Here is a 13,845-nt window from a genome sequence, read left to right as displayed (position 1 = left end):
CTTCTGCTAGATGATTATGAAGAATTGATGAAGCACTGTTGAAAGATAGGCACCCTAGAATGTTTTCCTGTTCACCTGCTTTGTGATGATTACATATGCAAAATGGAGTAATGCTTAAAGATGACCTTGATCGATTACCTGAATGATCAGCTTTCCTTCTCCTATCTAGCTTAAACTTTAGTGAGACGTAATCTATACCTCCCTTCAGCATTGAAAGAGCCATTTCTAATATTTTAGGGGCTTTGAGAGGATATTTGAAATATTTACTTTCAAAAAATATTAGCGGAAATTCGACTACAATTTCTATATTTTAATTGTTGACAAAATGAACATATATTTAGAACCCATTTTATTACAGTTAATAACAAAAACAAGTATAGTAATATTCACTTTTTGAACAAGGTTTTTTCCTTTTTTAAACCAGATGGGGGAAGAGAATAAAGAGTTGCTATATTACAGGGGTTTGTGCAATAGAAATCGACAAAGAACCGCCACATTTCTATACAGAAGATCACTTATTGAGCCCTTGGTTCCCACTGTGGAGTGCAAGATTTCCGCTACTAGTCCACGTCTGTTGAGCCTGAATCGAGTACTGCAAATGCCATACAACGTCTTCCATAGGAGGCCGTCTACTGGGTTCGTTGCTTAAGCAATTGAGGGCAAGTTCAACAGCAGTTTTAATGGATTGGTACGCGTAAGTACCCCTCATCGACAGGTCCACTGCATGCTGTAATGCGGATGCTGATTCTGCTAAACTCCTTTCCAGCTGCAATTTTAAAGATGCCCACCAAAAGAGATGGAAAAATAAAGTAAGTGGGTTATACAGCTTATAATTGGAAGTATTTGGAAAGGAGGGTAGTGAGTTTTGGTGGGGTTTAAAGTACCTCTAGCTTTAGCTCCTCTACTTGCTTGTCGGATGTGATTTGTCTGCCTGTAAGCAACTCAAGCAGAATCACACCCAGATTGTAAATGTCATCCTTGTCTGGGTTTGATGAATTTTTTGCGTTTTGATCATTTGAGGTCACTACCTGTAAGGGCAAAAAGTAATTAGCATTAGGTGGCCCTGATTTAATATAGTTAGTAAAATGAATGTAATTAATCGATCACACTAATTCTCTATTCAAAGTTGGGATAGCAAAATAGGCGGATAGGTGTAAGTATCCTCAACCCCTTATCCATACCCATGAGTACAATTTTCATACCCATGTTTTCCTAAATGGGTATACATTCAAAATCCTTCTCAATATATATTTCACCATATTAGTGCAAACATGCAGTAACAGTTGCAATCACGTTAATAACACGATAAAGCGATAACGAGAGAGATTTGGTTATCATAACTAGATATTGATTGAAAGCATGACATATCATATCCATGTCCGCCCAACGTCGTCATCATCATATCTAGTATATCCCACTTATAGAAGCTATGATCAGGATCTAGGATGGGTTAGATGTTGGCACACATACCCTAATCAAAAGAAATCAGAAGGTTGCAGCCAATGAGACCCTCGACTCGACCCATGTTTGCACAAATGATTATATATTCGAAATCATCCTTATCAACTATCTAATTGGATACCCATCACGGTTATATCAAAATAGGCAGATGAATGGAGGAACATTGCTTTGAGGATAACCACAAGATATAGATTTTTCTTGTAGCCGACCCCATCTGATGGAATTAAGGCATTGCCATATATGGTTTTATTTCTTTCCTAACTACTAAATTTTGAACATAATACTTTTAACTCTACTTGAAGATGTGACAGGATTTTCCACAATATTAACATAAAGTAGCCATGATTACCTTGTAGGGCAAGGGAATCCTATAGTTGCTGACTTTTGGAGTAAGGCTTTCATCCAACAAAACATTCTCAATCTTTATTTCATTTCCAAAAACTCCTGGTACCATTCCTGTGTGCAGGAATTGAACTCCTTTTGCAATTCCCATAGAGATGGTCATTCTTTGCGGCCATTTTAGCCGATCTTTTCTTCTCCAATCTGTCAATAAAGTTCCATTCTAATCTGTCACAATTACTTGAGAAAAACATGAATTCTGATGTAAAAATGGGAAAAAAAATTCAGTAAATTTAACCTGTCAAATGTTCTCGTAACGAACCATTTGTGACATGCTCGAAAACAACAAAGATCGTACTTCCCTGATGACGTTCCTTATAAGTAACAACACAGTGTCCCAAAACACAGACCAAATTTTGATGCCTTAGTTGTGATATAGCTTCCATATGCTGTTTTAAAGTCTTGGATGAATGCTTGTCTTTCACTTTTATACACCTGATTAGAACTGCTGAGCCACTTTGTAGCAAACCTCTGTAAAGCTGTAAACATATAGAAGGATACTTTTTAATTGATCATTTTATTTTGCATACGAAATCTCATCTCTGCATGTATACTGGACTAACTCGACTGCTTTTTTTTATGTGTTAATAGGTTATAGAGTTTAATATTAATGGATTTTTAATCAAATGACTCATGCTATGACTTGGGCAGGGCGGCGCATAAATTCTCCCATTATACGAATATTTAAAAGCAATTTACCTGTCCCTGTGATCCTTCTTCAATCAAGTTTACTTGGTCAAAATGGTTTGTTGCTTCTTCTACTTCTTCTAAGGTAAAGGATTGGTAGGATGGAAGACCCAAGTTTGGCATCCTCATTGATTTTGGCCCATATTCTGAAAACAAAAATCATGCACATCAATTAGCAGCTAATAACATAAGATAACTAAAGGCTTGATTCCGACAATATGGGGCTGCACTCCTCAATGACATTAGCACACATGAGCCCACATAGAGTAAACCCGTGCTCGAGTGTCGTTCATTAAGGCAAGAAAAAGTGATTTATGCAAGAAAAGCTTCTATTTAGATGTTGTTTTAGTTACCTAAAGTGTCTCTCTTGTAGGGTCATGTTGTAAAACAATGAGTTTTGCCCATGGCCAACCAAAATCATGTTTATGAAACTACCTTTCTATATTTATGTTACTATTAGTTTAGGCCATCTTGAAACATACAATAAACTATATCAAAATGACTATTAAATCATATGTACTTCTGATTCGTTTGAAGTTGCAAATAATGTTTGACAAGGGTAAGATCGTGTAAATCTGACCCCTCAAACCCCCATAAACTCGAGACTTGGGAGTCATTTAATGACATTAGGGTAATGAAATGTTGATTAAAGACGAAGTCTTACTTGAATCAACGATAGGCGAAGGACGGGTAGAGAGCTTCCCACCAACAGATTTATCATACTTGATATGATTTTCTGCATTTCCTGAATGTTTCCTCTTGTAAATCAACCAGATCAAAGAAACAAGTGTACCAGCAAACAATATAGTCCCACCAATAATACCAAATATCATTCCAAATTTGATCCCAGAACTCTTTTGGGTTCCTGCAATTTGCTTAGCTGGTGGAATCACAGCAAGAGCTTCTCTTTGACAAAACGAAACTGGGTGTTGAAATCTCGAACCCGAAAGACAGTTCCACACACTTAAAACTTTTCTATACTTGTAAGATTCAGTACCAATACAGCTTGGAAGCTGTCCAACCAACAAGTTTCGAGATATGTCGACGAACCATAGCCTCTTACCACAGATTGTGCTCTTAGGAAGTTCTCCTGTGAGCTGATTTTCTGCCAAATTTAGGTACCATAATGCAGGAATAGAGAAAACAAAAGATGGTAATGGCCCAATAAGGTTATTTGCTGATGCATCAAACCTTTGAAGTTGGTTTAAGTTCTTGATTTGGGATGGAATTTGAGACCTTAAAGAGTTATTTCTCAATATAATGCTCACTAAATTGGTTCCTAGTGAAGGGAATTTTGGGCCTATTTGGTTATTGCTTAAGTCTAGTTCTTGAAGATCTTGTAAGGTACTCAAATCAGGAAATTTTCCAGTGATCAAATTATCAGCCAAATTAAGACTTTTAAGGGTTTTTAAGGATGAAATATGAGATGGGATTTCTCCATAAATGAAATTTGAGCTAATATTGAGCAATTCTAGGGCATGAAATCTGCTGATTTTTGAAGGTAAAGGCCCCCAAATACCCAATGAAACAAGGGAAAGTTTCTTTAAAGATGTGAGCTTTGTAAGAACAGTGAATAATGAATCAATGGAGAATTTTTTTGATAAAGTTTGTTGAGAAACAACAAATTTACCATCTTTTAAAGAAGTAGAAGAATGTGATGGTGAAGTTTTGTTACCAATGACAGTTAATTCTGTTATATGCCCATTAGAACAAACTATAGTAACAGAAGATGAAGGTGGAAGAAAACAGAAATCAGTCCATTTTCCCCATGATTGAAGAACATTTGGATATTCAAAATACTTTTGAAGTTGAAATAAAATTCTTGATTCTGCAGAATTAATTTGTGCATTTGATCTTGGAATAAACCCAACAAGGATTAAACTACCCAAACAAAAACTAAAACAAACCCAGAAATTTAAACTCTTCATTTTATGTTTTTTTTCTGGGTTTTTTTGTTCACACAAAATAAAGCTCAAATCTCCATTAAAATGGGAAAAATTTGATTAAAAAACAATTTTAAAATTAGAGAAAAAAAAAAAAAGAACGTCACCTTCAAGAGCTTTAAAAATCTGGAAATGTTAGTTCTGGGTATTGCTTCAAAAATTCCCACACTAATCTTTGATCAGAAGTTTGTCACAAATATTCAGAGAAAAAAAATGAGTAAAGAAGAGCTAAGGGAGTAAATGAACCAACCAACTTTTGCTGATGTACTTACATAAACATTTATTATTTTGAGCCAACTAACCAAGTTTATTTCCCTAGAAAATTATGAATAAATAATATTGTAAATAATTGTTTGGAGGAAATTTTCTCAAAGTTCAAAAACAGAGCAGAAAACAGAGGTAGTATTATAAACTTTACACTTAATAGAAACCCAGAAGAATTTTTTAAAAAGAATTAAAATATGCATCATCATGGCGAATTCAAAATACTAGTATAAAATGATCCGAAAATTACTATGTTGACTGTTTTCGTGCTATATGAGTATGGCCTAGGCAAATCTAAGCTCGTATTCTTAAATGCATCGGCAGACTTATTAATGATTTTAAGAGTGCTCATACCTTACCGTAAATTATATATTTATAATGATTTCTCTCAAAAAGATTGTAATAAATGTAAAATATATAATATATTTTGTAAGTTAATATATTCTTGCCTCTAATTATTTTTAATTATTTTTGCTTAGTTACTATAATTAATTTTAAGGTATCCCATATTTAAAATCTTGGGTGGGTACTAGTGGGTTGTTTTGCCAATCTGTAAATGCACTAAAAGAACAGGCAGTAGAGCAGTAGCTAGAAGTCTAGAACTGATTCAGTGTATCGCAGACTACTCTAAGAAACATGGTTATGGCCTAAGGGATCTTAATCACCGTTGATTTCTGGTAACCGACCAAGTCAAAAATTGATAGATCTTAAAGGGGTTTGACTAAGAGTACTATTGATAGATTATGAAGGTGGAGGCATATGGAACCACGTGACATGATCATGCAAGTTTCATAATAGTAAAATAATTAGAGAGGTCATTATTTAATAACATTAATTGCTAATTATTCAGTGTTGACTCCTAACTTGAAAGAGTTAAGCTAAAGATCCAACACCCATTAAACAATCCAGGTTCGAATATGAGTATGAAAATTTTATATCGTTAAGATTTAATTTGGAGTTTATAAAAATTTAATGAATTTGAATTTAAATTTAGTCGGATTTAACCTTTGATCTTCCTTGATGAAAGATATTTAAATTTTTCTTCTCATCAATGGAGAAATTAATTTAACCCAAACAAACTAAATAAATGATCACATTAAAAGTAATAAAAAAAATTAATTTAGTGTTTAAGTTTTAACAAGTAGTATTTGATATATTGAGAATCATTAATTTGTCTAATAGTTAAATTTTCATTTCAAAATAATTAAAGGCTTATATTCTCTCCTTTATAAATACGGGTTTAATTTTAACAGTTTTTTTTGTTTGTAAGAGATTATTCTGATTTGAATCTTTTTTTAAAAAATATTTGATGTAATTTATTTGATTATTGAAATTGAATATTGCATGATAACAAATCCACTTTTATTATCATAAATTCATATTGGTAAAATGACGATAAAGTTGATGAATGATAATGGAATTTCTTGGAAATTTGATTAAGACATCTTCAAATTATTGTCAAGTAGTACAAAAAGATGTCATTTCATCTCTGTGCTCCAAAATCACGTCCTCCATATTCTATAAATTACTTTTTTTTATTGCGTGAATAATTAAATTATTTAATTCAATTTTTTATTTCATTCATACATTTCTCTTATTTTTTTCATAAAACATGATATTTTTTCTTTTTTTTTCTTAATTTTTCATAACACATAACATGCACTTCTTATAGACAGATTTAAACCATTCAACCGGTTGTTGATAGATTAAGAATTTTTTTTGGGTTGGCTATGCAATTCATACTATTAATGAGAGAAAAGGATGATCACAATCAAACCTCTATCATAAAAATTTTTAAAAACTTCCAACCATTAAATTAACACAAGATCCTAGAAAAAGGAATTCAAAAGGCCCAACAATACGATATCGAGTTGATTTAGGTTGACACTTCGCAATTCAAAATCAATTGAATTATCCAACCCTGAATGGACTCGAAAATCGTCATTAATCTTAATTGGACTTTGAAACAACAACATTTCAACATCAAATAGGTTCAAATTTATCATGTTTAACTTTAAGTCTGAACTGATCCGATCTAACCCGAATATCCATCAAATTTAAATCAAATATTTTAATGATCCGACCAAACTCCTAAATTGACACTAGAGGTTCAAGTCTCAAGTACCTCCTATTACTTCATTTATGAGAATTTCTGCTTTAAAATAAAGGATATGTGATATGTTTTAGACATTCCCTTAAGAAACATGACATACTTCAACTTGCCACTGATCTCCACCTCCAAAATTCAATGACGCATTACTTTTTTATTCACTCTTTGTCGAGAAAAGTGATAATATAAGAAACATTTTCTGCCTACATGAATAAACACGACCAGTCTAATCAAACAAACAATAATAATCCTACAATTAAGCACAATAAAGTAAAAATGCGGAAAGTAAAATACACAAGATATTTTTACGTAGAAACTCAATGCGGAAAAAAACCACGGGACCATAAGTGATACCAAACTCTTCCACTAATTACCAATAAAATTAATGGGTACAACCAAAATCCTCTCTAGACAATACTAGAGGCAACACAAACACCAAACAACCCTAAAACTTCACTCAAAAGTAGTAAAATAACAATTAGGGTAAATTAGGGCAAAATACAAATTACCCACTTACAATGCACAAAACGACAATCCGATCGTTGAATATGTAGGTCGGGTACACAGGAACACCATGTCAAAATTTGACACAAAACAGAGTACAAATGACCTTCGATTGGATCGATACAAAGTCACGCGTCGTACCTTTCTTCTTCTCTGCCATCACTCACTGTATCTTTGTTTTTGTTTTGTGCGTGTAGTGTGTTATGCGCAATTACCAATGTTGCTGCCTTATTTTGATATTTATAATTTCCTTTTTTTTGGTTTTATTTTATTATTATTATTAATATTATATTAGCCCAACTAATAATAAAAGCCCATAATTAAAATACTAATTAGGCTCTTCCTCCAAATCGGAGGGAATAACCCAACAAATCTCCCCCTCATTCCAACTTGGAGGGTCTGACAAGCCCCACTTTCGAACAACACACCTCTAATTTTTCCCTTGATAGGATCTTAGTCAACATATCCGATCCATTTTCATGAGTACTGATCTTCACAAGCTCAAAAGTTTTTTTCTTCTATCTGATCTCGAATCCAATGATACCTCCTCCGTATATGTCTCATTCGACCATGATAGGTAGCATTTTTAGCTAGGTGAATGTCACTCTGACAATCACAATGTAACAAATAATTGTCTTGCTCTATGTCCAACTGTTCAAGGAAGTCTATCATCCACACTAACTCTTTACCAGCTTCAACAGCTGCCACATACTCTGACTTAGTAATCAATAAAGCAACACATTTTTGCAATTTAGATTGCCAAGAAACAGCTCCCCCTGCAAGCGTCATCAAGTAACCAGAAGTAGACTTACTAGTTACAATATCACCTGACATATCAGCATCTGTGAAACTATCTAACACAGGTTTGCCAAGGCCGAAACATAAACTAACTTTAGAAGTACCCCTGAGATACCTTAGAATCCACTTAATTGTTGTCCGATGCTTCTTTCTAGGATTAGACATGAACCTGCTAACTACCCCAACAACATGAGCTATGTTCGGCCTAGTACATACCATAGTATACATCAAACTACATACGACGGATAAATATGGCACATTTCATCGTCTTCTTATCTTCATCTGTTGTAAGACATTTTTCAGAATTCAATTTCATATGCACTGGCAGTGGAGAACTCACAGGCTTAGCATTGTTCATATTGAACCTTTTCAGCACCTTTTCAATGTATTTCTCTTGTGATATCCACAATTTCTTATTTTTCCTATCATGAGAAATACGCATGCCTAGAATTTACTTCGCAGGGCCAAGGTCCTTCATAGCAAAGAACTTGCTCAAACTAGCCTTCAAGTTGGTAATCTTATTGGAATCACGACCAACAATCAACATATCATCAACATATAACAAGAGAATGAAAAAATCACCTTCAGCAAAATTCTTCACAAACACGCAATGATCGGCATGTATCTTGTGAAAGTCATTACCAAGGATGGATGACTCAAATTTCTTGTACCATTGCCGAGGCGCTTCCTTAAGACCATACAAACTCTTATTTAAACGACACACAAGCTTCTCCTTTTCCTTGACCTTGAAACCTTCAGGTTGCTCTATGTAAATTTCCTCCTCTAGGTCACCATGGAGGGGAGCAGTCTTCACATAAAGTTGCTCAATATTCAAATTCATGCTCGCAACCAAACTAAGTACAACTCTGATTGAAGACATCTTCACCACTGGAGAGAAAATCTCATCAAAACCAATCCCTTTTTTTCTACTCATAGCCTCGCACAACAATCCTAGCCTTGAACCTAGATGGTTGAACATCTTCTTCGGGCTTCAACTTAAACATCCACTTATCTTTGAGTGCGCGTTTGCCGTTAGGCAACTTTACCAGATCATAAGTGTGATTCTCATGCAAAGAATTCATCTCATCTTGCATGGCAGTATACCACTCCTCACTTTTCTCATGTGACACAGCCTCCTGAAAATCTTCTAGCTCTCTCCCATCAATTAGTAACACAAACGCTGTAGTAGGATACCTCACAGAAGGATGTCGTCCTCTAGTAGATCTTCTCACATCATTAGGCTGTGGTTGCGGTTCAAAAACTGGTGGCTTAACCTCTAGTTAATCATCATGACCATCATCACCAACATTGTCATCATCATGCTGAATATCTCCTTCTTCAACTCTAGGAGTCATCTGTGGTGAGACTGGATCAAAAGTGATTGGAGTATGAGAGGATGTTTGTTGCTTTGGCTTGTCAATATCTTCAATAGTCTGATCTTTAAAGAACACAACATCTCTGCTTATGAGAACTTTCATGTCTATAGGATCCCATAACTTGTACCCAAGAGCATCTTCAGAGTACCCTAAAAATATGCACTGCTTTGTCTTCTTATCTAACCTGGATCTCTCATCTCTAGGAATGTGAACAAAAGCACGACATCCAAATACCCTCAAGTGCTTGTTCGAGACATCTTTACTGATCCAAACCTTCCGAGGAACATCACCATCAAGAGGATTTGAAGGTGAAAGGTTAATCAAGTACACAGTTGTAATCAATGCCTCTGCCCAAAAAGACTTGGATAACTTTGAATGAGAGAGCATACATCGAATTCTTTCTTTAATTGTTCTGTTCATCCTCTCTGCAACTCCATTCAATTGAAGTGTCTTTGAAATAGTTTTCTCAAGCTTGATACCTTGACTCTTGCAGTAGCTTTTAAATGGGCCTCTGTACTCACCATCATTATCAACTCTAACAACCTTGAGTTTTCTACCTGTTTCTCGCTCAACTCTCGCCTGAAATTCCTTGAAAGCAGAAAGTAATTGATCCTTGGTTTTCAAAACAGTAACCCACACTTTTCTAGAATAATCATCAATAAAAGAAACAAGTAAAGAGCACCACTATGGGATTTAGCATCCATAGAACATATATCAGTATGGACAAGGTCAAGAGGATACTTTCTCCTAAATGGGGCGCTAGAATGAAAAGCAACCCTATGTTGTTTACCAAGTAAACAATCAACACAGGATTTAAGAGACATACCTGAAACACCAGGGAGATATTGCTTCTTAGAGAGCATCTTCATACCTTTCTCACTCATATGACCAAGTCTATTATGCCATAATTCACAAGAGCAATCATCTGTAATATTTACCTCACCCGCGCAAACTTTAGTTTGCATCATATAAAGAGAACCTTGCTTCTTACCTTGGGCCGCTATAAGATTTCCCTTGAAGAGCTTGCATTTACCATCATTGAAGTGGCTGAAATAACCCTCTTCATCAAGCCTACCTATAGAAATAATTCAATCTGAAATCAGGAACGTGTCTGACATTTCTCAAAATCAGCTTGCAACTGGTGGAACTCTCCAAGTAAATAGTGCCTTTACCAACAACCTTGGATGACCCATTATTTTCCATTCTAACACTACCAAAATCACCACTAATGTAGGACGAGAAGTAGTCTTGATGCGGAGTAATTGTTATGAAGCACCCGAATCAATCACCCAATTGCAATCATCACCAGCTACATTCAAACACTCTTTATCACCAATGAAGAGCAAACCATCATCACTAATTGCTAAAGTTGTAGTATTTTTCTCTTTAGACTTCAACTAAGAGGAATCACCTGTTCTTTCTTTTGACTTGTCTCTTTTCATCTTTCTGCAAAACCTCTTAATATGACCCGGCTTGTCGCAGTATTGACAAATAATTCTACTCTTGGATTTAGACTTGTCTCTGGAATTGTCTCTACCTCGAGAAGCTCGAATTTTGTGCAACATAATGAGCTTCAGAACGATTGGAGGAACCCATCTCCTTTCTCCTAGTCTCTTCATTCAATAGACTAGCTTTGACACTGTCCGTTGTCAACTTACCATCAGGATCAGAATTGCTAAGTGATACAAATAGTGTGTTCCAACTCTCTGGCAATGAGGAAAGTAGCAAGAGTGCCTGCAACTCACCATCTAAAGACATTTTCACTGCAGACAACTGATTAATCAAACCTTGAAATTCATTCAAATGTACTACCATGCTATTACCATCGTGAAATTCTAACTTTACCAATTTTCTCATCAATGACGCTTTACTTAAGGCATTTTTCCTCTCATACCTAACCTCAAGTTTCATCCACAATTTATAAGCATTCATGTCATTGGCAATGTGTTGGAGCACACTAACATCAACAAATTGTTTAATAATTCCTACTGCTTTCCGATTCAAAATTTTCAATTTACTTTCATCTTGACCAGTGGGCATAGACTCATTTAAGATTGGTTCATACAAATCTTTCACATAAAGAACATCCTCCATCTTAGTTTTCCACACAGCATAATTAGTCGAGTCCAAATAAATCATATCATGCATACTAGTTTTATCATCCATCATAAACACAACACAAGAATGTCACCCAAGAAATATAAACCAAGTTCTGATACCACTATGTTGAGAAAAGTGACAATGTAACCCCTTTATGTTGTTACATGAACAAAAATGACCAATCCAATCAAACAAACAATAATAATCCCGCAATAAAGCACAATAAAGTAAAAATGCAAAAAGTAAAGTACACACAATATTTTTATGTGGAAACCCAATACAGGAAAAAACCACGGGACCATAAGTGGTACCAAACTCTTTCACTAATCACTAATAAAATTAATAAACACAACCAAAATCCTCTCTAAACAATACTAGAGGCAACACAAACACCAAAAATCCTAATACAAATTATCCACTTACAATGCACAAAACGACAATCCAATCGTTGAATATGTAGGTTGGGTAGATAGGAACACCATGTCAAAATTTGACACAAAAAGGAGTACAAATGACCTTCGATCGGATCGATACAAAGTCACGCGTCGTACCTTTCTTCTTCTCTGCCATCACTCACTATATCTTTGTTTTTGTTTTGTGCGTGTAGTGTGTTATGCGCAATTACCAATGTTGTTGCCTTATTTTGATGTTTATAGTTTCCTTTTTTTTTTTTGGTCTTATTTTATTATTATTATTAATATTATAATAGTCCAACTAATAATAAAAGTCCATAATTAAAATACTAATTGGGCTCTTCCTCCAAGTGAAAGGAAATAACCCAACAACTCTTAAACCTATAACATCTCTATTTTTCTAAGAAATTTTCATAAAACCAAATAAAATAAAATCCAATATTATTCACATTTTCCATCAATAAACTTCAATATCAAACCAATCATCCTTAAGTCACAAACTTTAAAAACATGTACAAGTTTGCATATATTGCAAGAAATTAAAGCTATGATACATAATGAGAAAATAATTGAAAAAAATATAAATACATCACTCCTAAAAGACATCCTTAACGATTATGCTAAGGTAATGAATATTCAAATAATATATGTGCATGATAATTGGGTATTGATTTCTTTCTCTCTTTAATTTACATTATATACTTAAATATGTGAGAAAATTTTCAATTAAATGTGCAAATTAAAAAAAATAAAATCAGTATAGAATAATTGGATATTAATGTCTTTGTCTTTTTAAATATTTTTATATAATTAAATATGTGATATTTTTTTTATATATAATGCAAATTTAAATAGACTGATAATTGATATAGAATAATTGTGATTAGGACTTAACTCCAACTATTGGCATGTAGTAGTAGTACAGAAGAATGTCATTTTTTTCATTTTGAAAATCATGGCTTAGATTGTGACTCTGGGAATTGGTGCTTTGTCGGTGCATGGTGGCCTGCTCTTTCTTTCTTTTTTTTTTTATATTTATATTATATATTATAAATTATTTATAATAATTACTTCAGTAATTGGCCAGCTGATTAGTTACTTAGCTTTGTCTCTAATAACGTGGTTTAATGATTTGTTAATAGTTATCCTGTTTCCTCTGAAATTTAGTTTAGAATTTGTATTGGGTGAGGAAACAGTAATCTCTATATTATGCTGTTCAAGTAGAATAACAAAAATTTCTAATTACTTCATTTGTAAACTATTATAAAAAGATAAAGAAATACGAATTCTTATATGAGACGGTCTCACTATGAGACATTTCTTATATTTGGATTGAATAGCATAATAATAAAAACTTTAAACTTATGAGCTTCTTGTTTTGAAGTCTTCTCACTGTGAGATGGTCTCATACATGACGGGCTACCCTTGTTATTGATAACACTAATAAAAAGAAAATTATAACTTCATATTAATAAGAAGTACACATGATTTATCTGATTTCCAATTAACCCCTAATAATAAACAACAATTATAACTTCATATTAATAAGAAGTACGCATGATTTATAAATCAATTATTTTAAGAGAAAATTATTAGAAACTATCTTAAATTTAGTTTTGTCAAAAACCACCTAAAACATTTTTTTTATCAAAAATTACATACAATTTTTTTTTGGCCAAAGAACCTATGGAGTAACGTTTTTCATCCAATTAAGATTTTATTTTCTGATTTACTTGGGGAAGAAACTTTGAAACCCTAATTAAAGAAATATTGAGTTTGTGAAAAGGAAA

At 33.7% G+C, this 13,845-nt stretch overlaps 1 protein-coding gene across 1 annotated transcript; it reads right to left on the bottom strand.

The window, feature by feature from the left end:
- Positions 1–314: 314 nt before the first annotated feature.
- Positions 315–5,205, bottom strand: LOC130809046 (probable LRR receptor-like serine/threonine-protein kinase At1g14390). The gene is made up of 6 exons (XM_057674651.1): positions 3,212–5,205; positions 2,560–2,693; positions 2,099–2,339; positions 1,811–2,004; positions 885–1,028; positions 315–766 (listed from the first exon to the last, which is right to left on the bottom strand). Exons 1-6 carry the CDS (start codon positions 4,473–4,475, stop codon positions 512–514), a joined length of 2,232 nt encoding a protein of 743 aa, XP_057530634.1. The 5' UTR covers positions 4,476–5,205; the 3' UTR covers positions 315–511.
- Between the last annotated feature and the right edge of the window lie 8,640 nt (positions 5,206–13,845).

Source organism: Amaranthus tricolor, chromosome 3, assembly GCF_026212465.1.
Source record: "Amaranthus tricolor cultivar Red isolate AtriRed21 chromosome 3, ASM2621246v1, whole genome shotgun sequence".
In the NCBI taxonomy this organism is placed as follows: domain Eukaryota; kingdom Viridiplantae; phylum Streptophyta; class Magnoliopsida; order Caryophyllales; family Amaranthaceae; genus Amaranthus; species Amaranthus tricolor.
This window is presented reverse-complemented; position numbering and strand designations above follow the sequence as displayed.

Excerpts from the sequence above, each read along its gene's own strand:
- LOC130809046 (XM_057674651.1), bottom strand. The coding sequence starts at position 4,475 with ATGAAGAGTTTAAATTTCTGGGTTTGTTTTAGTTTTTGTTTGGGTAGT. Across the intron at positions 2,005-2,098 it reads GTTACGAGAACATTTGACAG|ATTGGAGAAGAAAAGATCGG; the intron begins GTTAAATTTACT and ends CTTTATTGACAG. Across the intron at positions 767-884 it reads TAGAGGAGCTAAAGCTAGAG|CTGGAAAGGAGTTTAGCAGA; the intron begins GTACTTTAAACC and ends TTAAAATTGCAG.